The 24,687-nt window shown below is 38.6% G+C and overlaps 1 protein-coding gene across 1 annotated transcript; it reads left to right on the plus strand.

The window, feature by feature from the left end:
- Nucleotides 1-8,858: 8,858 nt before the first annotated feature.
- On the plus strand, nt 8,859-17,172 carry LOC134329431 (OX-2 membrane glycoprotein-like). The gene is made up of 5 exons (XM_063010693.1): nt 8,859-8,904; nt 9,079-9,426; nt 15,572-15,862; nt 16,012-16,116; nt 17,101-17,172. The coding sequence occupies exons 1-5, from the start codon at nt 8,865-8,867 to the stop codon at nt 17,130-17,132; spliced, it is 816 nt and encodes a 271-aa protein (XP_062866763.1). The 5' UTR covers nt 8,859-8,864; the 3' UTR covers nt 17,133-17,172.
- The last annotated feature ends 7,515 nt before the right edge of the window (nt 17,173-24,687 follow it).

Genomic DNA, 24,687 nt, shown 5'->3' on the forward strand with positions numbered 1-24,687 from the left:
CGGTAGCTGAACTACTGCCATTTGGCAGGTGGCCCTCAGGTGCAGATGACTGATCTGTCAGCTTGTGCCTCATTATTAATTTATTAATTTGCTTCTCTTACTTGCCAGCTCCTTTGTTGGCAGACCTGCTTTTCTCTGTAACCGTGACAATAAGCTGCCTGGTCCGGTCTGATTTGCGAAGCGATGCCAGTGTGTTGTATCTTTCTGGGAGCCCATCCCAGCCAACAGCATTTTGGGCCTCATGAAAAAAAACACCCTGGGAAATCCGATTGCTCCAGAGCGGACTGTACACGTGAATCCATGTTATGCAAAAGGGTGTGCCAGTTGGTGGGGTTGGGGTGCCGCTCGTGCAGGGTCTGAAGGTTCCCAATTTTTCTTTTTTTTCCAGAACTGAGTCAATACAGCGACGGGCTACAGCGACAGGCTTCTCCACCTGCGCTGAGAGATATCTCAGTTCTTTTCTACCTTCTGCTGTCAGACCAGCAACGGCCCAATCACTATCACAATAATTATACGGTTTTATACCTGCACTCATTAATAGTAAACTTGAACCATGTGCAATACTTTTTAAAAACAGTGCAATAGTTGTTAAAAACAGTACAATATTTTGTTAAACATTTTTAAAGTTTGTTATTTTTTTGTATTGTTTTTTATATTTCTTTACTGTATCTTGTATATGTTCTTTATTGTAATCTTGAAAGCTGCTGTAACGTTGCAAAAAGACGGAATAAAAGGATAATAAAAGGCTATCTTATACTTTATTAATTTGGCCACTTTATTTATTTGCAACTGCCCCTCTTATTTTATTAGTGGTTTTAGCCACAGTATTCTTGTACCTTTTATTGAATTCTATTTAACTTTAACTGTCTTACTTGAATATTCAAACCTTGCCTACCCAAGCAGTTTGGGTCCATTCCAACCATCCATTGTTTTCAGTGGGACAGCAAAACTCTTTAACTCTTTAGGAGTATAACCGCATAAAACTCATAACAATCTGTGACAGTCAATACTGGACAACTAATCATCAACTACAGAGTCATGTATTTGACTCAACCGCTGGCTGATGTTGTGTCCATTTCAGTCTCCACCATCACAGGATGACTAAGGAGACCTTCAGAGAATTTGGTATGAGCTGGTTTTGGACCTCCATCAGCCTGAATACTCAGAAACTCAAGTCTGATCTCTTGCTGATCTCATCTCACATTATCACAAGAAGAGGACTTCAGGGGGAAATTACAGTCTCCAGGGGAAAAACTGAAAACCAGTGCACAGTGTTAGGTTATACTGTACCTGAAATACCCAGGAAAGCAGACCCCACAGAATCCCAGGCATGTTTTGAGGCACAGCTAGACTTCATTCAAGATTGCTGGACATGCAGAGTTGCCTTATGGCAAGGCCAAACCCAAGTTATGCAAGAGCGTAACATTGAGTCTTAAGTCACCACCATAACTGATGACACACCACTGATCATCTTCAGTCATTCACCCACTGCAGATCAGCTGAGTGTAACTACTGATACTTCTCTGCAAACCTGAGAAGGAGGAAAGAAAAGCCTAACTTTCCAGACTGAGTCACCAGAAATGAAAGATAGGGAGAAAGAGGCCTCTGTTCTGGGCTGAGGCTCAAGAATGCCTATGAAGCATTCTCCCAGGTGTAATGCCTAATAAGCACTGAATTGCATACTCAGAGAGCTACACTTTGCAATAATCTGCACCCCCTTACTTGCCGGCTGTCTGGGCTTGGCAGCTCAGGTTATTACATCAAATCAAGTGTTTTTAAAAATTTCATAATATTCCCGGTCACAAACTTCCCCAATTCCAATAAACACACAAACACATTTGTTTATTTGAAGTGTAGGGATATTCCACTTTGTTTTCCTTTCACATTCCAATACATGTCATATGTATGGGCTGATAAGCGTTGAATAAAAGTAAATGAAGTCTATTAGCTTTTGTATAAATGTAAGTTAATATTATTATGCTTAAACCAAAGACAGACACTATTAATTAATAATAATTAATAATTAATTAATGTTTTTTAATGTCAGTAATGTAAAAGCAATGTTTTGGCTCCTAAATTCACATAAACACAACTACACACAGACAAGCTGACTTTTAATATGGGACTTTTTTGGTCAATTAATATCTTATACCTTATCTACCTCATTCATTGATTTTAAAAGCTATGCTATTCAGACAGATGACCATATGTTGCTCTGTACTCTTTGCCACCCCCTGTACACTTTTTGTAATTTATTCATTGAAATGGATCCCCATAGGACCCTTACTGACCAAGTGTATATAATGATGTTAGCTCAGGGGTTAAAGGTACAGGACAATTTATCAAAAGGTTGTTGCCATTCATTGTAAATTGCTTGTGTTTTTTTCTTTCTTTGTTTTGTTTTCCCACAATTGTAAGTCATCATTTGGTAAATTCTGTCATTTAAATAGTACCTAAATTTGAATACTTGATAAGGTGCTTGGTGAGTGTAATTATTAAGAGTTTTAATACAATAAAAATGTTTCATTTTCATGTTTTAAAAAATAAAATTGATAAACAGTTTGATTATTACAATGTAAAAATAAAAGTAAAAATGAAAGATCTGGTTATTTCTATTTTTGCTCAATTTGTGAGATAGAAATGGAATGGAAATGGAATAAAAAAATAACTGCATTTGTAGTAATGTGTATATATATGTATATATGTATATATATATATATATACATATATATATATATATATATACATATATACAGTGTATCACAAAAGTGAGTACACCCCTCACATTTCTGCAGATATTTAAGTATATCTTTTCATGGGACAACACTGACAAAATGACACTTTGACACAATGAAAAGTAGTCTGTGTGCAGCTTATATAACAGTGTAAATTTATTCTTCCCTCAAAATAACTCAATATACAGCCATTAATGTCTAAACCACCAGCAACAAAAGTGAGTACACCCCTTAGTGAAAGTTCCTGAAGTGTCAATATTTTGTGTGGCCACCATTATTTCCCAGAACTGCCTTAACTCTCCTGGGCATGGAGTTTACCAGAGCTTCACAGGTTGCCACTGGAATGCTTTTCCACTCCTCCATGACGACATCACGGAGCTGGCGGATATTCGAGACTTTGCGCTCCTCCACCTTCCGCTTGAGGATGCCCCAAAGATGTTCTATTGGGTTTAGGTCTGGAGACATGCTTGGCCAGTCCATCACCTTTACCTTCAGCCTCTTCAATGAAGCAGTGGTCGTCTTAGAGGTGTGTTTGGGGTCATTATCATGCTGGAACACTGCCCTGCGACCCAGTTTCCGGAGGGAGGGGATCATGCTCTGCTTCAGTATTTCACAGTACATATTGGAGTTCATGTGTCCCTCAATGAAATGTAACTCCCCAACACCTGCTGCACTCATGCAGCCCCAGACCATGGCATTCCCACCACCATGCTTGACTGTAGGCATGACACACTTATCTTTGTACTCCTCACCTGATTGCCGCCACACATGCTTGAGACCATCTGAACCAAACAAATTAATCTTGGTCTCATTAGACCATAGGACATGGTTCCAGTAATCCATGTCCTTTGTTGACATGACTTCAGCAAACTGTTTGCGGGCTTTCTTGTGTAGAGACTTCGGAAAAGGCTTCCTTCTGGGGTGACAGCCATGCAGACCAATTTGATGTAGTGTGTGGCGTATGGTCTGAGCACTGACAGGCTGACCCCCCACCTTTTCAATCTCTGCAGCAATGCTGACAGCACTCCTGCGCCTATCTTTCAAAGACAGCAGTTGGATGTGACGCTGAGCACGTGCACTCAGCTTCTTTGGACGACCAACACGAGGTCTGTTCTGAGTGGACCCTGCTCTTTTAAAACGCTGGATGATCTTGGCCACTGTGCTGCAGCTCAGTTTCAGGGTGTTGGCAATCTTCTTGTAGCCTTGGCCATCGTCATGTAGCGCAACAATTCGTCTTTTAAGATCCTCAGAGAGTTCTTTGCCATGAGGTGCCATGTTGGAACTTTCAGTGACCAGTATGAGAGAGTGTGAGAGCTGTACTACTAAATTGAACACACCTGCTCCCTATGCACACCTGAGACCTAGTAACACTAACAAATCACATGACATTTTGGAGGGAAAATGACAAGCAGTGCTCAATTTGGACATTTAGGGGTGTAGTCTCTTAGGGGTGTACTCACTTTTGTTGCCGGTGGTTTAGACATTAATGGCTGTATATTGAGTTATTTTGAGGGAAGAATAAATTTACACTGTTATATAAGCTGCACACAGACTACTTTTCATTGTGTCAAAGTGTCATTTTGTCAGTGTTGTCCCATGAAAAGATATACTTAAATATCTGCAGAAATGTGAGGGGTGTACTCACTTTTGTGATACACTGTATATATATATATATATATATATATATATATACTACAAATGCAGTTATATATATATACACATTACTACAAATGCAGTAATATATATAAATATATATATATATACAGTATATATAAATATATATATATACAGTATATATATATATATATATATATATATATATACTGTATATATATATAAATATATATATACTGTATATATACTGTATATATATAAAATGTCTCACTTGCTGCCTTACCGCTGGAGCTGGAGCCTATCCCAAATTTTCAATGGGCGCAAGGCATACAGTAGCACCCTGGACGGGGCACCAGTCCATCGCAGGGCAGACACAAACACAACACACACACACATTCACCTATAGGGCAATTTGGTGTCTCCAGTGTACTTGACTGCATGTATTTGGATTGTGGGAGGAAACCAAAGCTCCCGGAGGAAACCCATGCAGACACGGAGAGAACATGCAAACTCTGCACAGAAAGGACCCGGACCGCCCCACCTGGGGATCGAACCCAGGACCTTCTTGCCGTGAGGCGACAGTGCTACCCACTGAGCCACCATGCTGCCCTATATATAATGTATATATGTATATATACAGTGGGGAAAATAAGTATTTGATCCTCTGCTGATTTTGTAAGTTTACCCTCTTACAAAGACTTGAACAGTCTATAATTTTTATGGAAGGTTTATTTTAACAGAGAGACAGAATATCAACAAAAAATCCAGAAAAAAAACATTAAATAAAGGTTATAAACTAATTTGTATTTAATTAAGGGAAATAAGTATTTGATCCCCTAGTAACCAGCAAGAATTCTGACCCCCACAGACCGGTTATGTACCCATGAGGCACACAAATTAGTCCTGTCCCTGTATAAAAGACACCGGTTACAGAATCAGTTTCTTCTATTCAAATCTCTCGACCACCATGGGCAAGACCAAAGAGCTATCAAAGGACGTCAGGGACAAGATTGTAGACCTGCACAAGGCTGGAATGGGCTACAAGACCATCAGCAAGAAGTTTGGTGAGAAAGAGACCACTGTTGGCGCGATAAATCGAAAATGGAAGAAATACAAGATCACAGTCAATCACCCTCACTCTGGAGCTCCATGCAAGATCTCGCCTTGTGGGGTAAGAATGATACTGAGAAAGGTGAGGTCAGCCCAGAATTACACGGGAGAAGCTTGTCAATGATCTCAAGGGAGCTGGGAGCACAGTCACCAAGAAAACCATTAGTAACACACTTCGCCGTAATGGATTGAGATCCTGCAGTGCCCGCAAAGTCCCTCTGCTCAAGAAGGCTCATGTACAGGCCCATCTGAAGTTTGCCAATGAACACCTGAATGATTTAGAGAAAACTTGGGAGAATGTGATATGGTCAGATGAGACCAAAATTGCGCTCTTTGGCATCAACTTCACTCGCCGTGTTTGGAGGCAGAGAAATGCCCAGTGGGGATGGTGTTCTTGGGGTCATATCCAGCATTTCTCTGCTCCCAGCTCCCTTGAGATCATTGACAAGCTCCTCCCGTGTAATTCTGGGCTGACCTCACCTTTCTCAGAATCATTCTTACCCCATGAGGTGAGATCTTGCATGGAGCTCCAGAGTGAGGGTGATTGACTGTGATCTTGTATTTCTTTCATTTTCGAATTATCGCACCAACAGTGGTCTCTTTCTCACCAAGCTTCTTGCTGATGGTCTTGTAGCCCATTCCAGCCTTGTGCAGGTCTACAATCTTGTCCCTGACGTCCTTTGATAGCTCTTTGGTCTTGCCCATGGTGGTCGAGAGATTTGAATGGAAGAAACTGATTCTGTGACAGGTGTCTTTTATACAGGGACAGGACTAATTTGTGTGCCTCATGGGCACATAACCGGTCTGTGGGGGTCATAATTCTTGCTGGTTGGTAGGGGATCAAATACTTATTTCCCTTAATTAAATACAAATTAATTTATAACCTTTATTTAAAGTTTTTTTTCTGGATTTTTTGTTGATATTCTGTCTCTCTCTGTTAAAATAAACCTTCCATAAAAATTATAGACTGTTCAAGTCTTTGTAAGGGGGTAAACTTACAAAATCATCAGGGAATCAAATACTTATTTTCCCCACTGTATAATTTTATCTTTTCGTAGTTGGCACAATGGGTAGTGCTGTCGCCTCACAACAAAAAGGGCCTAGGTCCGAATCCAAGGAGTTTGCATGTTCTCCTTTTGTCCAACACCTGTTGGAATATTTTCTTATATCAGATCAGGGCATTCTTAAATCAAGGCACTGCTGTTTCACCATACTTGTATTATTCTGTGTCCATGTAGTATAAGCTTTCATCATAAGATTAAACCATGAATTTTAAACAATATTATGGTTCTAATTTTGCAGAAGTTTTGATCCTCATTTGAATTACTTAATTATGTAATAATTTAAATTATTTTATACTGATACATAAAAACCCTCGGTTTTGAAATAGACATAACAAGAAATGGGGAAATGCCAGCTAAACTTCTTCCTCTCAGTCACACTGACACTGAGTGATTCAGATTCTATGTAAATACCAGTAAGCTGATGTGAACGGTAAATCATGTTTTTTTATGTCAACGGTGTATTCAGACAGTATTCAGACCCCCTGTTTTACTGTGCTGTGGATATGATTTTAAATGAATAGATATGACATTAATCACCCAAATGATGAAGAGAAAACATGATTTTAGAGTTAAAAATGTACTCTAAGAATGTAGAGTTAAAAACTGGATTTTTTTTTTTCACAGAAAGTATTCAAACCCTTTGCTGTAGCACTGAGGTCAAGTCCATCCTGTTTGCTTAAATTATTTTTTAGATGTGTTGATTTGATTTCTTTAGAAAATCTAGACCTTGCTATGTGCACAGGGGCACTGTCATGTTGGAACTGGAAAGCGCCTTTTTCCAAATTGTTGCCAGAAAAATTAAAACATGTTTATTTTATAGAATTGAATTTATGCACATATTAGCAATGGGTGTGACTATTAGAAAGGGTGTTCAGATAGTCTTGGCCATAAATGACATATTGTATAATCACTTGTTATTTTCTACATTCTGCAGTATTTTACTTTGCCTAATCATTCATATTAATAAACTTCGTGCAGGTTTTACTTGTCTGGTTTTACTTATTTTTTTCCAGGGAAGTCCATGCATTTTTTAACAAGACGATGCAAAACCACATGCTGCACACATTACAAAAGGCATGGATGTGGAAGAAGAGGGTACAGGTACTAGACTGGCCTGTCTGCAGTCCTGACCTGTCCCCAATAGAGAATGTGTGGAAATTTTTGAAACGAAAATGCGACAACGACGACCCCGTACTGTTGCACATCATACAAAATAAAACCTGAAACACTAAATTGCTTGGTGTCAAAATGTATTTTAAGTGTGGTTAAAATGTCTTTTTAAGTTGGGCCAGTGATAGCTCAGTGGTTAAGGTACTGGGCTAGTAAACAGAAGGTTGCCGGTTCAAGCCCCGCCACCACCAAGTTGCCACTGTTGGGTCCCTGAGAAAGGCCCTTAACCCTCTATGTAACCCTCAATTGCTCATCATGTTCTGCTCATTGTGTAAGTCGCTTTGGATAAAAGCGTCTGCTAAATGCTGAAAATGTAAATGGTTAAAAGAAACGGCAACATTACAATGTGTTGCAGGCATGTTGCAGTAATGTATGTTTATAAATAATTGAAATGAATTTGAGCAGAAAAAACATGAAATATCTCGGGTTCATACGGTCTGCAGTGAAATTAAAGTCAAAGTAAATGTAAGAAACTAAGTGTTTTTTATTATTAATATTTGCATTTTCCATGCTGTACTTTTTCTGATTTGGGGTTGTAATAATAATAATAATAATAATTATTATTATTATTATTATTATAATTATTATATTTATTATAATAATAACAACAACAATAATTATAATAATAACAACAATAATAATTATAATAATAACAATTATTATAATTATAATAACAACAAAAATTACAATAATAATAACAATAATAATAATTATAACAGTTATAATAATAATAACAACAATAATAATTATTATTATAATAATTACAATAACAATTATCATTATAATTATAATAATAACAATGATTATTATTATAATTATAATAATAACAATAATTATTATAATAATTATAGTTATTGCGGTTATAATAATAACCAAAACAACAACAATAATAATAATTATAATAATGACAACAAAAATTATAATAATTATAATAATAATAATTACAATAACAATTATTATTATAATAATAACAAAAACAACAACAATAATAATTATAATAATAACAACAAAAATAATAATTATAATAATAATAAGTAGCATTAGTAATGACTTTAGTATGAACACGTAATCGAGGGGGTTTTTTCTGGGGTTTCTGTTTTGCTATTTAAATAGTGAGGACGTTGGTTTCTCTTTAGTTGTTGAGCACACAGACGACACAGAGATGATCACCATGCTGGAATACTTGTTTTTTTCAAGTCTACTTTTATCTGGTACATTATAATATTATCATTATTGTTGTTGAATATATTTGTCGCGAGCTACATTGTGAAAGAACGTTTTTTTGTGAAAGCATATGTTCCTTTCTAAACATGTTCGCGTTGGATACTATTTGAATGATTTAAATGATTTTATCATTACTGAATGAAACGTCCTTTATTCCTCAGCTCACTCTGAGGGGATTGTAGTGACCGGGGGAGGAAACGTGTTCCTGGGAGACAACGCGACCCTGACCTGTACACTCTCCGGAGCAGTCGGAGTGAGACAGGTCACGTGGCACCAGTCCGGCAGAGACGACGAGGACCCCGCGACCCGGGTGGTCACGTTCAGCGAGCACTCGGAGTACAAAGTAGCGGATTCACACGTGGGCAAAGTGGACGTGACAGTGGCGTCTCTCAACACTACAACTATCTTGATAAAGAATGTACAGTTTGGAGATGAATCCTGCTATATTTGCACCTTTAATGTATATCCTTCTGGAACAGAACGGAAGAAGACATGTCTCACTGTTCAAGGTAGGAAATAAATATAAACCATCAATTAATCTCATTATGTCTGTCAGAACTGGTTGGTACAGAAGTGTGGTTTGGATCTATACACACTGATCAGCCATAACATTAAAACCACCTCCTTGTTTCTACACTCACTGTCCATGTTATCAGCTCCACTTACCATATAGAAGCACTTTGTAGTTCTACAATTACTGACTGTAGTCCATCTATTTCTCTACATACCTTTTTAGCCTGCTTTCACCCTGTTCTTCAATGGTCAGGACCACCACAGAGCAGGTATTATTTAGGTGGTGGATCATTCTCAGCACTGCAGTGACACTGACATGGTGGTGGTGTGTTAGTGTGTGTTGTGCTGGTATGAGTGGAGTTTTTAAATACCATGTCCACTCACTGTCCACACTAGGGATGTCCCGATCACGTTTTTTTGTTCCCGATACCGATCCCGATTATTAATTTTGATCCCGATCCGATACCGAGTCTCAAACCGATACTTGTATTTTCTAGATATTGTCTAGATAAGAACTGGATAATACTGTTCACACAGTGCACACTTCAAGTACATTACAGTTATTCACATTAATCCAGTGTATATGTTTAACAACTAAACAGCTCTGCAGTGCTGAAGGGAAAAATGCTGCATCCAAACTATTGGCCTAATGTTTTTGTATTTTTACAAAATCAATCAAAATGAGTGAGATAATTACAGTTTTACTTTAAACTTTACATTCGAAGAAAATAAATCTGTTTAATGCAGTGATGCACTAAAAATGAACAGAAATATGTGTAGCAGCTTAACTTGAATATAAGAAAATAAGTTACTTGAAAGCATTACAGTAAAACCTGAAATAAAAAGGCTCTTTTGTTATGAAGGAAAGCCAGTTCTTAAAGTGCTTGTATTGTGACAAGGGTTTGATGGACGTTTGTACACGGTGAGTGTGTTTTGACCCTTTAGGCCTTCCATAGAACATGAAACAGCGTGCTTGACTCAGCTGTCCAGTATTCGGTACTGTAACAGAAGTTAATAAAGTGTTCTGCTCCCGACAATATGTGAATATACTGTGTATTTATGTCTTTATTAAACGAGTGCATCACTACGTTGTTTTGTAAACCGGAGTGATCCTTGACTCACACACCATATAAACAGTAAAATTCTGCAGTAATGAAGGCAGCTCTGCTACTACCGGCTCGTGAAGCGCTCGCATTACAGACGTTACACTTCACTGTTGGACTTGTTTTACCTTCCAATTTAAACTATTTCCACACACCGGACATGCTGACGTAAAACAAAAGATCGGGATTAAGATCGGGTTTAATAAAGCCGATTCCGATCAATTAAAAAATGCCTTGATCTTTGAGATCGGATCGGGACATCCCTAGTCCACACTATTAGACACTCCTACATAGTTGGTCCATCTTGTAGATGTAAAGTCAGAGACGATCGCACATCTATTGCTGCTGTTTGAGTTGGTCACCTTGTGACCTTCATCAATGGTCACAGGTCGCTGTTGGCTGGAGGACTATTTTTATTCCAGCAGTGACAGTGAGGTTTAAAAACTCCAGCAGCATTGCTGTGTCTGATCCACTCATACCAGCACAACACACACTAACACACCACCACCATGTCAGTGTCACTGCAGTGCTGAGAATGATCCACCACCCAAATACAGTGGTATGTAAAAGTTTGGGCACCCCTGATATTTTTCATGATTTTTCTTTAAAAATCATTGGTTGTTCAGATCAGCAATTTCAGTTAAATATATCATATAGCAGACGAACACAGTGATATTTGAGAAGTGAAATGAAGTTTATAGGATTTAAAGTGTGCAATAATTATTTAAACAAAATTAGGCAGGTGCATAATTTTGGGCACCCTTGTCGTTTTATTGATTTTAATACCTTTAGCACTAATTATTATATTATACTATATATAAGGTGGCCAATTGCAAGTGTTTCTCCTCTTTGCATCTTCTCTGAAGAGTGGCAACATGGGAGCCTCAAAACAACTCTCAAATGACCTGAAAACAAAGATTGTTCAACATCATGGTTTAGGGGAAGGATACAAAAAGCTATCTCCGAGATTTCAGCTGTCAGTTTCCACTGTGAGGAACATAGTGAGAAAAAGGAAGACCACAGGCACAGTTCTAGTTAAAGCCTGAAGTGGCAGGCCAAGAAAAATCTCAGATAGGCAGAGGCGAAGGATGGTGAGAACAGTCATAGTTAACCCACAGACCAGCTCCAAAGACCTACAACATCATCTTGCTGCAGATGGTGTCACTGTGCATCGTTCAGCTATTCAGCGCACTTTACACAAGGAGAGGCTGTATGGGAGAGTAATGCAGAAGAAGCTTTTTCTGCGCACACGCCACAAACAGAGTCGCTTGAGTTATGCTAAAGCACATTTGGACAAGCCAGCTTCATTTTGGAATAAGGTGCTGTGGACTGATGAAACTAAAATTGAGTTATTTGGACATAACAAGGGGCGGTATGCATGGCGGAAAAAGAACACAGCATTCCAAGACAAACACTTGCTACCCACAGTAAAATTTGGTGGCAGTTCCATCATGCTGTGGGGCTGTGTGGCCAGTGCAGGTACTGGGAATCTTGTTAAAGTTGAGGGTCGCATGGATTCCAGTCAATATCAGCAGATTCTTAAGAACAATGTTCAAGGAAGTTGAAGTTGCGCCGGGGCTGGATATTTCAACAAGACAACGACCCTAAACACTGCTCAAAATCTACTAAGGCATTCATGCAGAGGAACAAGTACAACGTTCTGGAATGGCCATCTCAGTCTCCAGACCTGAATATTATTGAAAATCTGTGGTGTGACTTAAAGCGGGCTGTCCATGCTCGGAAACCATCAAACCTGACTGAACTGGAGATGTGTTGTAAAGAAGAATGGTCCAAAATACCTTTAACCAGAATCCAGACTCTCATAGGAAGCTATAGGAAGCGTTTAGAGGCTGTTATTTCTGCAAAAGGAGGATCTACTAAATATTGATGTAATTTTTCTGTTGGGGTGCCCAAAATTATGCACCTGCCTAATTTTGTTTAAATAATTATTGCACACTTTCTGTAAATCCTATAAACTTCATTTCACTTCTCAAATATCACTGTGTTCGTCTGCTATATGATATATTTAACTGAAATTGCTGATCTGAACAACCAATGATTTATAAAGGAAAATCATGAAAAATATCAGGGGTGCCCAAACTTTTACATACCACTGTAATACCTGATCTGTGGTGGTCCTGTGGGGGTCCTGACCATGGAAGAACAGGGTGAAAGCAGGCTAAAAAAGTTTGTAGAGAAACAGATGGACTACAGTTAGTAATTGTAGAGCTACAATTGGACAAGGAGGTGGTTTTAATGTTATGACTGATCGGTGTATGTTATGCACTGTTACTTATTACTATTCACAATATTTATCCTTAAAGTTTACAATTTACATATACTTGTAAAAGACATTCATGTCATGGCCAAAAGTATTGGGATACTCTTTTTAATTATTAAATTCATGTATTATATGAATACGGCACGGTGGTTCAGTGGGTAGCACTATCACCTTACAGCAAGAAGGTCCTGGGTTTAATGCCCAGGTAGAGCGGTCAAGGTCCTTTCTATGTGGAGTTTGCATGTTCTCCCTGTGTCTGCGTGGGTTTCTTTCGGGAGCTCCGGTTTCCTCCCACAGTCCAAAGACATGCAGTCAGGCCAATTGGAGATACAGTGGTACCTTGAAACTCAGCGTCATTTGGTTCTAGTAGTGGTGTTAAGTTTAAGGTATTTAAAGTTATTTTTTCCCATAAAAATGTATAAATGTATAGGAAACCTGTTAATGCATTTCATGGTCCCCTGGAACTGCATAGATTTTAGGCAAATATAAAATAATAGGGTTGTTTTTGACACTTATACACTGAAAATAACACAAATATAATATAAAAAACACTAAAATACAATTAAATGTCTTTATTGTTTCCTTATGTTTCTTAAACGTGGAGATACTTGACCTTGGAATACCGTATTCCATTCAGTAAAGGCGCATTCACATGAGAAGTGGCACTGCTTTTTAACAATAAGTGTTTTAGACTTTCTCATAAAAAAGCTGATTCTTACAATTTGTCAAGTTTAAAAGTGAAACAGGAGAAAAATCCAGCTAAACACAGATACATGTGGACGTTTTCATAGTGGATTTAACTGTTATTCCACACAAATGCAGATTCGTCTCATATGTGCACTTTGATGACGTTTTACTGCACCGCTCAAGCCAAACGCTGAACAAAGCAGCTGGTTATTGTTCATTTGAAATTAAATAACAAATAAATTCAAAGAAACTGAACATGTTGAGTGTAAGGGTACAAATTTCTCAACATAGGGCATTGAGTTTTAAAGATTTTGAGTTTGCGTTACAAGGTACCACTGTACTAGAAATTGCCCCAAGAGGAAATGTGTCTCTGCAAACAGACAATGACTGAATTCATATGTTTCAGTCACAACAACTGATAACAAGTGTAATGCATCGATTATATAAAGGAAATCATATGCTTCCAACTTTGCAAAAACAGTTTAGGGAAGGCCCTTTCCTGTTAAACAATTAAATGTCAAAGAAACTGAACATGTTGAGTGTAAGGGTACAAATTTCTCAACATAGGGCATTGAGTTTTAAAGATTTTGAGTTTGCGTTACAAGGTACCACTGTACTAGAAATTGCCCCAAGAGGAAATGTGTCTCTGCAAACAGACAATGACTGAATTCATATGTTTCAGTCACAACAACTGATAACAAGTGTAATGCATCGATTATATAAAGGATTATATAAAGGAAAGCACCGCTCAAGCCAAACGCTGAACAAAGCAGCTGGTTATTGTTCATTTGAAATTAAATAACAAATAAATTCAAAGAAACTGAACATGTTGAGTGTAAGGGTACAAATTTCTCAACATAGGGCATTGAGTTTTAAAGATTTTGAGTTTGCGTTACAAGGTACCACTGTACTAGAAATTGCCCCAAGAGGAAATGTGTCTCTGCAAACAGACAATGACTGAATTCATATGTTTCAGTCACAACAACTGATAACAAGTGTAATGCATCGATTATATAAAGGAAATCATATGCTTCCAACTTTGCAAAAACAGTTTAGGGAAGGCCCTTTCCTGTTAAACAATTAAATGTCTTTATTGTTTCCTTATGTTTCTTAAACGTGGAGATACTTGACCTTGGAATACCGTATTCCATTCAGTAAAGGCGCATTCACATGAGAAGTGGCACTGCTTTTTAACAATAAGTGTTTTAGACTTTCTCATAAAAAAGCTGATTCTTACAATTTGTCAAGTTTAAAAGTGAAACAGGAGAAAAATCCAGCTAAACACAGATACATGTGGACGTTTTCATAGTGGATTTAACTGTTATTCCACACAAATGCAGATTCGTCTCATATGTGCACTTTGATGACGTTTTACTGCACCGCTCAAGCCAAACGCTGAACAAAGCAGCTGGTTATTGTTCATTTGAAATTAAATAACAAATAAATTCAAAGAAACTGAACATGTTGAGTGTAAGGGTACAAATTTCTCAACATAGGGCATTGAGTTTTAAAGATTTTGAGTTTGCGTTACAAGGTACCACTGTACTAGAAATTGCCCCAAGAGGAAATGTGTCTCTGCTCTGCGATGCACCTGTCTGGGGCCTGTCTGGGGTGTTTCCTACCTTTTGCCCAGTTAATCAAACCCACCAAGACCCTGACCAGGATAAATCTGTGCTAAAACAGACAATGACTGAATTCATATGTTTCAGTCACAACAACTGATAACAAGTGTAATGCATCGATTATATAAAGGAAATCATATGCTTCCAACTTTGCAAAAACAGTTTAGGGAAGGCCCTTTCCTGTTCCAACGAACTCACTAACTCAGAAAGTCTGGACACGCTCATTATGTGCTTTTCCTGTAATCTGTGTATCACAGTGTACATAAACATACCAGTTTTGACTAGATCTGACTGAAAAAATAACTACAACAGTTTCATACAGAGTTCATACAGACAAAAAACAATGCATCATAATATAGGGTTAGAAGTTACTTTTATTTTTACGAAAACAAAAGAAGTTCATAATTTCAAGCACCTACTTATAACTACCGTCTCTTTTTGTGTGCAGGTATATCAGAAATAACATCTAATATTTCATATAAGGAAAAAGATGTTACTGCTTATTGTTCAGCCACTGGAAACCCTGTCCCAGTGTTCACCTGGAACTCATCAAAAGAAGAACTGAGCCAATACGTAACAAATAATTTTACAGTAAAGAATGAAGACGGCACAACCAAAACTACAAGTGAACTCCGACTTCCGCTGGAAAAGTTCCATAAAGATTACGTGGAATGTGTTGGTCAAAGTGGCAGTTTGACAAGTAGTAAAATAATGTATTTGGATACTGGCAAGGATTCAGGTATGTCAACAGATATTATTCTTAATATCAATTCTTAGATAACAAACTGACAAAAATAGTATTGTTTTATAAAGCATTTTTCCATTTTGTTTAGCATTCATGAGAACAATATCTAAACAAATGAATGTTCGGTTTATTTTCTTTGTCAGATAACGGTGGAACGGTGGAATCCAGACATTATGTCGCCTCAGCTGTTGTGATTTGCTTCCTCTTCGTTGCATGCTGTATTGTTGTTCTTTTTCACAGAAGAAGAAGTAAGTAACATTACGTCACTGAAGAATCAGATGTTTTGGTCCCATGTATGTACTAAAGACTAAAAAAACTGTCCCTGTAAATTTTGCGTATTTAAATAATACTTAAACATCAAAAAGTATACAGACTAGAACAAAAAACTACCTTTTTTTACTACCTCTTAAGGATCGTGGTGGGTTTTCTCCAGGATTACTGGGCTCAGTGCAATAACACAAGCATTGCAGGGCCTCTGCTCCTCAGACATAGCCATTCATGTCTGTATATAAACACCTGCCTGGCCGATAGCACCGCTGGGGATTCGAACCCTGGATCTCAGCGGTAGTGCGTTATTGCAATTTATCAGTGCACCACTGAACAACCCACTTTGCGATTTAATTCAACAGTAATTTCTTGTTGATTCAGGATAGTATATCAAGAAATCAATTATTATTAATCTCTACATGAAAAAAAGTAGCAAAACCAGTAAGGGTACAAAATTGTATTAAAGCAAAAATAATATTATTTTCGCTAGCACACCAGCGCCAAGATTCTGAACTCCTCTGTTCGAAACTCGCCATTGCCACCGGTTGGCAGGGCGCCATCTAGCGGGTATAATTGGTAGTGCCTGCAGCAGACACTAATTGGCTGCCGTGTCTGCTAGGGCAGGATGACCAGACTATAGAGGCCTGTGCAGATTGCATGGGTGGAAAAAGAAGGGGTTCGATAAAGACTGCACATGAGTCGGAGGAGGCTAGAGCAGCAACATACCCTCCTCGAATGCAATCAGGGATCCTCAGCAGCAGAAATTGTCAAGACAAATTGACTACACTAAATCGGGAGAAAAATGGGACAAAATGCATAAATAAAGAGAAAAAAAATTAGTAATAAGATTATTATAAATCACAGATAAAGTTAAAATGAATTCATGTAAAATTTATGTTTTAATTATGTTGTGTTGTAAATCGTATTCTAATTCTATGTTCTTATTGTTTTTTGTTTTTTTTTAGAACATGGAAAAGAAAATATTGAGATCGCCTAGTATAATGAACTTCTGGAAGCCTTTCAGTATCTCTCCTCAGCACTTTATCAGATTGTACTACAGTCGATTCATTTAGTAAACCACTAACTACAACACTGTGAACATTTTCATAAGCACTGCATTTTGTTAACGCACTTTTAAATTGAAATTTATATTCTAATTTATATTTTATTTATTTCATTGTATATTGTTTAGATATCATGTAAAGTGGTCACATTTATTTAGTGTATTCTTTAAGAAAAAGCAGATATGTGTTTTAAAATGTGTTTTGCATTTTTGTTTAATTTTATACATGAACTCAATATTTGGGGGTGTCCACAAAACATTGGCCCTGTCTTATTTCAAAATTACTGTGCCCCCCACTGTGGACCAAGTCCACCATGACATGGTTTGACAAGTTTGGTGTGAAGAAACTGTAGTGGCTTTAGTGGCCAAGAATTCCTATAGACACCCTCCAGAATCTTCAAAAAATCTGAAAGCCCTCTCAGAAAAGAAGAAAGAGGGTGTTTAAGGAACAAAGGGGCATATTAATGTACAGTGCATTTTTTTCGCATTTTCCATACTGTCCCAACTTTTTCTAATTAGGTATTGGACAAAGTGAAACAGTAAAGACTATCACAATACACGGCACTGAATAAGCATATGTTTACGAATTATGGATTGTGTGTGTATGTACGTATGTGTGTGTGTGTAGAATAAAAACTACATAATAATAATAGTAATGTTTTATTTATATAATGCTTTTCTTATACCCAAGGTCACTTTGCATGCAGAAGTGTAGAAGTTCTGATAAGTAGACCGTGGCCAGACCTTTGAGGGATTTGCATGTTAGTAGACACACATACATTTACATTTACATTTTCAGCATTTAGCAGACGCTCTTATCCAGAGCGACTTACAGAAGTGCTTCTATAGTGAACATTTTATTTCTCAAGTTTAGGTAAACAACAGTCGAAGAACATAAATCTGCTAAAACCTGTTAGAACCGAAGTGGCCTTTTTTTTTTTTTTTGGAAATGGAAAAGAATGGAACAAAATGTTAGTAAATAAGTACAAGTCAGCCTAAGTGTTTAGTAAAAAGGTGGGTTTTTAATCGTTTTTAAAGACAGCAAGAGACTCAGATGTTCGGACAGACAGAGGAAGTTCATTCCACCACTTCGGCGCTAGAACAGAGAAGAGCCTTGATGCTTGTCTTCCTCGAGTCCTGGGTGGAGGATCAAGTCGAGCGAGACTAGTGGCTCGGAGGTTGCGTGGTACTGAGCGGGGTTTGATTAGACCACGAAGGTAGCTTGGGGCTGGTCTATTTTTGGCTTTGTAGGCAAGCGTCAGTGTTTTAAACTGAATGCGTGCAGCTACAGGAAGCCAGTGAAGAGAACGTAGCAGTGGGGTGATGTGGCAGCGTTTGGGTTGGTTAAAAACCAGACGGGCAGCTGCATTTTGAATGAGCTGTAAGGGTTTAATCGTGGACATGGGAGCTCCAGCCAGAAGGGAGTTGCAGTAGTCCAACCGTGAGATTACAAGTGATTGCACCAGAATCTGGGTAGCTTCCCTGGAGAGAAATGGACGAATCTTCCTGATGTTGTACAAGAGAAACCGACACGATCTTGTCATGTCGGCTATATGAGGAGAGAGTGTCAGCTGGTTATCAAGGACAACACCAAGACTTCTTACCTTATCAGATGGTCTGATCTGGGAGTCATCCAGAGAAATGACTAGGTCCTGGGTTGGAGACTGATCTCCAGGAATGAGCAACATCTCTGTCTTGCTGGGATTAAGTTTTAGATGATGAGCCGACATCCATTGTGAGATATCTTGCAGACATGCTGAGATGCGAGCTGAAACATACACACCATACACACACACATACACACCCCCATTCACCTATCGGGCAATTTAGTGTCTCTAATTAACCTGACTGCATGTTTTTGGACTGTGGGAGGAAACCGGAGCTCCCGGAGGAAACCCAAACAGACACAGGGAGAACATGCAAACTCCACAAAGAAAGGGCCCGGACCACCCCGCCTGGGGATCGAACCCAGGACTTTCTTGCTGTAAGGCGACAGCGCTAGCCACCGAGTCATCGTGCTGCCCCCTAGTTTTATTTGTAAATATAAAAATAATCCAACACACTTAAAAAAGTTGGGCCCAAAAAAAAATAAGACTAAGGTTATACAAGTAACACAGTTCTGGAAGGTTTCACAATTAACAGTTTAACTGGTAACTACTGACGTCATCATTATTAGTTTTAAAGGAGAATCCACCACTTTGTCTTTGAACTGACTGAAAGTTTTGCACAATGGTTCTCAGCGAAGTATTGCAAACAATTGGCATCTTTTACCATCTACAGTTCATAATATCATAAAAAGATTCAGGGAGTTGGTGGAAACCTTGTTGTGATCAAACCCTTAGGCAGTATTGTTTGAGAAACCGTCATGCTATCGTGATGGACATCAGGAGTCATGGGCTCAGGAGTACGTTGGAAAATCCTTGTCACTTAACACATTCTGCTTTAAGAAATGCAACTTGAAACTGTATTATGCAAAAATGAAACCAAAAATGAATTTTGCCTAGAAGTGCCGGCGAAGTTCCCTGGCCCGAAGTCATCTGAGATAGACCGAAATAATGGACGTCAAGATCTGGGATAGCATGGGGGTGCATCAATGCCCATGGCAAGGGTGATCTGCATACATGTGAAGATACAATTGATGCATAGATGTATATTTTGGAGGGACATGCTGCCATCAGGATGACAACATTTCCTAGAAACTCCCAAGTCTCTTTCAGCAGGACAGTGTCAGAACTTATTCTGTACAAGTTACAACAGTGTGGATTCATAGACGTAGAATGTGTGTGCTTGACTGGCCTTCCTGCAGTCTAGATCTGTCTCTCATTAAAAATGTATGGCAAATATAACGTTCATGTAACGATCATGTTTCCAAAAAACCTTTCTGGAAATGGGGTTTATATAATGAACTGCAGTAATGCAGCAGGCTTAATTTACTAGTTTTGCTTTTGAAGTTAACAGTTGCTGTGATCAAAGTCATATGTACACAACACTTACCCCTGAGCATCAGTAGCATTTCTGTGGTCTTGGGCTACAGAGGAAGAGGAAGTGACCTAGTGCATGTTACAGACTTCAAAGTAGCCACTTCACTTGCTGTTGAATGTTAAAGCCATGTCAACCTTACCTTCCATTGCTTTGTTCTTATTCCTTATTACCTTCTTTAGATTACCATCCACATCTGAAGGCATAGGTGAGTTCTGTTTGTATATATTACATTATTACCCTTTATTTTGTATCAGCAGATTGCATGAAAAATATTGGTTTGTTTTTGTCACCTTTTCCTCCGGTTACTTCAGTGCTAGTGAAATATGCCAGAGAAGAAGTAAGAAGAACAGAAGGACAGTCTTTGACATTGAAGTGCACAGCAGAGTACGAGAAAAAGAAGTGTGAAGACATTAAAGTCTTTTGGCAACCACTACAATTTTCTCACCCGGACAAATACATGATAAGCATCAATGAGACTAAAATGAGAACGCAACTTGGTTTTAGGGAAAGGAATGTGTTTTTGTCATTGGAAAAGCTGACTATTGCTGACACTGGAAAGTATCAGTGTATTGCAGAATGTAATCTGACTACAGCTACAGGACATATTATCAGTGTCAGCGTGACAGGTATGAGCTTACTTTTCAAAAAGTATTTTCCAGCATGTCATGACATTTTCCCATTTACAATTTAGATAAACTGTTTACAGGTATATTATTTCACTATCTCATTTACTTTAGATTAAATGGTAACCCTGAAATGAGATTAACCGAATGCATATACACTATATTTCCAAAAGTATTCGCTCATCTGCCTTCACACGCATATAAACTTGAATGACATCCCATTCTTAACCCATAGTGTTTAATATGATGTCGGCCCACCCTTTGCAGCTATAACAGCTTCAACTTTTACTGGGAAGGCTATCCACAAGGTTTAGGAGTGTGTTTCTGAGAATTTGTTACCATTCTTCCAGAAGCGCATTTGTGAGGTCAGACACTGATGCTTGACAAGAAGGCCTGGCTCGCAGTCTCCGCTCTAATTCATCCCAAAGGTGTTCTATCGGGTTGCAAGCCAGTCAAGTTCTTCCACACCAAACTCGCTCATCCATGTCTTTATGGACCTTGCTTTGTGCACTGGTGCGCAGTCATGTTGGAACAGGTGGAACCAAACTGTTCCCACAAAGTTGGGCGCATGAAATTGTCCAAAATCTTTTGGTATGCTGACGCATTAGGAGTTACTTTCACTGGCCGAGCCCAACTCCTGAAAAACAACCCCACACCATAATCCCCCCTCCACCAAACTTTACACTTGGCACAATGCAGCTAGACAAGTACCATTCTCCTGGCAACCGCCAAACCCAGACTCGTCCAACGGATTGCCAGACAGAGAAGTGTAATTCGTCACTCCAGAGAACACGTCTCCACTGCTTTAGAGTCCTGTGGCGGCGTGCTTTACACCACTGAATCTGCTCGGTGATGTAAGGCTTGGATGCAGCTGCTCGGCCATGGAAACCCATTCCATGAACCTCTCTACGCACTGTTCTTGAGCTAATCTGAAGGCTACATGAAGTTTGAATACTTTTGGCAATATAGTGTAGATTGGAATTTGAGGTTTGTGTGTGTGTCTGTGTTCATATTTTATGGACTATATCATTACTAGATCTGTAAACCACTTTTAGAAGGATTTTATGTAAAATACACTATATGTCCAAACATATGTAAACATCTGACCAAGACATCCCATTTCAGAAACATGGGCATTCATTTATAACACCCATTGTGGCTACAATAGTCTACAACATTCTTTTCAGAAGAGAAGAGAGAACAAAATTGACTATGTCTGTGGAAAATGACTGTATTTTACCACATAATCAGAAGGCCAGAAGGAGTTAACAAATGTCACACTTGCTTTACAGGTAATGTCATCAAAGATCAGAAGACCCTGAATCGGAGTCACCAATACAGTCAAGATACGGTTTTTTTCGTAATATTCATACTGTTTCTTCATGCGTTCATAAATACATAATCTGCTGTTCGGAAATGATCAGAGACGCTTCTTCCTGTTTTAAGCATTTAAAATACTAGAAAAATATGATTACTTTTTGGAGAATGTTACATTACTAAGAGACATTTAATAATACGTCTTATAAGCATAATCAAGTTTTTGCTACAATTGAGTAATCAGGAGTAGCAAGCTCATTGTTATGTAAAGCTTTATTGCATTGTTCCCCCTGTCATAGCAGCTTAGAATTCATTGCAGTGTTCAGGTTGCTTTGTTCAATTCTTCGAAAATCCTCAATAAACTTACAACTTATTGTATTTAAAATTTTTATTTCTTATTTTTTTGCAAAACACATGTTCTAATTTGTCACAGAAAAACAATAATCATTAGATCGTGGACCCAGGTGCAGTGGCTCAACAGTATCACAAGAAATTAGTAGCCAAAAGGAACAAGGCAGGATTTGATACTGTGCTGTAAATCTTCAGAAACAACTGCTATACAGAGTCAGATACCCAGCCAAGTAAAGTAAAACAGAAAGTAAAACAAAAGGGCTTCAAGCCTCAGTGGTGAGCAATTGAATGTGATTTGTTAAGGGAAAAAGCAAACAAAAATAAATCAACTAGTACTAAGCAGAAGTTGCAGTAGCACAATCACTGGCCAGTGTTTCCCCTTTCCAGCAGGTTGAAAAGAGGACCCCAAACACCTCTTCCTATATTTGGAGCAGATGTGCAGGGCTCTTTGTTGTGGTCACATACCTTGCCCATTGACGGTCACCAAAAATGTCAGTGCAAAAACCCTATTGTATGAGTATCCCTGTGTGTTTCCATTGCAAAATCAATGCTCTGCTGGAGGTGTGGATCAATAATGTTCCAATGGGGCTGTTACCAGGCTCAGGCTCCTGCTGTTGAGCCTCGCAAATAGCTTCCTCAAGCTTAATGGGGTCACTAGAGGGAAAGCATGTAGACATAGGGCTCTGGCCACAGCAGTATCAGTGAAGTTCTCTGCTGCTCCAGAATCTACGAAAGCCCACAGTGCCCTCATTTGTTGGGTTCCCCAAACAAGTTGCCTTTAAAAATCCTTGAGGTTTAAAGGATATATTTCTTGTATGTCATATGTCCACCTCCCTGGGAGGCACCCAGTCCATTTAAAATAAGGTCCAAGTAGGCCAATTGAGAATGCTCCACCATAAAGGTTGCCACGGTTTCTTTGAATGCCACTAACCAGATAGAAGTGAGGAGGATTAAGCTTTCCCAATTACAATACCTCTGCCACCTGCACCTCCCCCACATTGATCTAGCAGGGCAGCAGAGTAGCACCTGTGTCCTCAATCACATGGAGTCATTCAGTGCCTCTTTACATCAGCCAAGGGTGTATTCTGTCAGAGAATCGTACCCCATTTGAAGAGTCATACTATACACTTTCTTCCCTTAGATAAGGCCAACTATGTCCTAACATCTGATGGTCAATTGTCATTTGTATGTATATGATTAGGTAAAGTCTTAATACGTAATTCATGATGGTAACTATCTGGATGGTTCTTTTCTTCTTACAGCATGGCATCCATATTTTTAAAAACAATAAAGACTGACTCATAAGACCACAGTACATGTGTTCACTGTGCATTATTTTATTTAGGTGAGCTTGAGCCCAGAGAGGTTGGCAGCCTTTTTTAAAACATTGTGAACATATGACTCTTGCTGTAGGTAGTACAGTGTTAACTTGCAACAGTGTTTATTGACAATGGGTTGTCAAATTGTTGGTAATGTAGGGCTTGGATGCAGCTCTACACACTGTTCTTGAGCTAATCTGAAGGCCCCATGAAGTTTGGAGGTCTGTAGCAATTGACTCTGAAGAAAGTTGGCAACCTCTGCACACTATGCGCCTCAGCATCCTTTGACCCCGCTCTGTCATTTTACGTGGCTAACACTTTGTGACTAATTTGCTGTCGTTCCCAATCGCTTTCACTTTGTTATAATACCACTGACTGTGGAATATTTAGCAGTCAGGAAATTTCACGACTGGACTTGTTGCACAGGTGGCATCACGGTACCACGCTGGAATTCACTGAGCTCCTGAGAGCGACCCATTCTTTCACAAATGTTTGTAGAAGCAGCCAGCATGTTTTTATGCTTGGTTTTATACACCTGTGGCCATGGAAGTGATTGGAACACCTGAATTCAATTATTTGGATGGGTGAGTGAATACTTTTGGCAATATAGTGTATATTATTTGTCTTTAAGCACAATGTGTGTTCTGTCAGACTTCTCCAGACCACTGATTGTGTACTGTTTAATGGCTGCTGTCAACCTGTTCTATTTATATAGTCATTGAGAAGTCATTAGTTATCATATTCTACAAGGAGGAATTGTGAATCTAGATCACAGAGATTACAGCGCTTTTAACAAGCACTTCAACGCATAAACGAATGGACAGATGAATTAATGAATGAATTAATTTACGAAATAATTGACATTAACCATGAGCTTTACAGGTGTACGTAAACTTT

This window comes from Trichomycterus rosablanca, chromosome 15, assembly GCF_030014385.1.
Source record: "Trichomycterus rosablanca isolate fTriRos1 chromosome 15, fTriRos1.hap1, whole genome shotgun sequence".
NCBI lineage: Eukaryota > Metazoa > Chordata > Actinopteri > Siluriformes > Trichomycteridae > Trichomycterus > Trichomycterus rosablanca.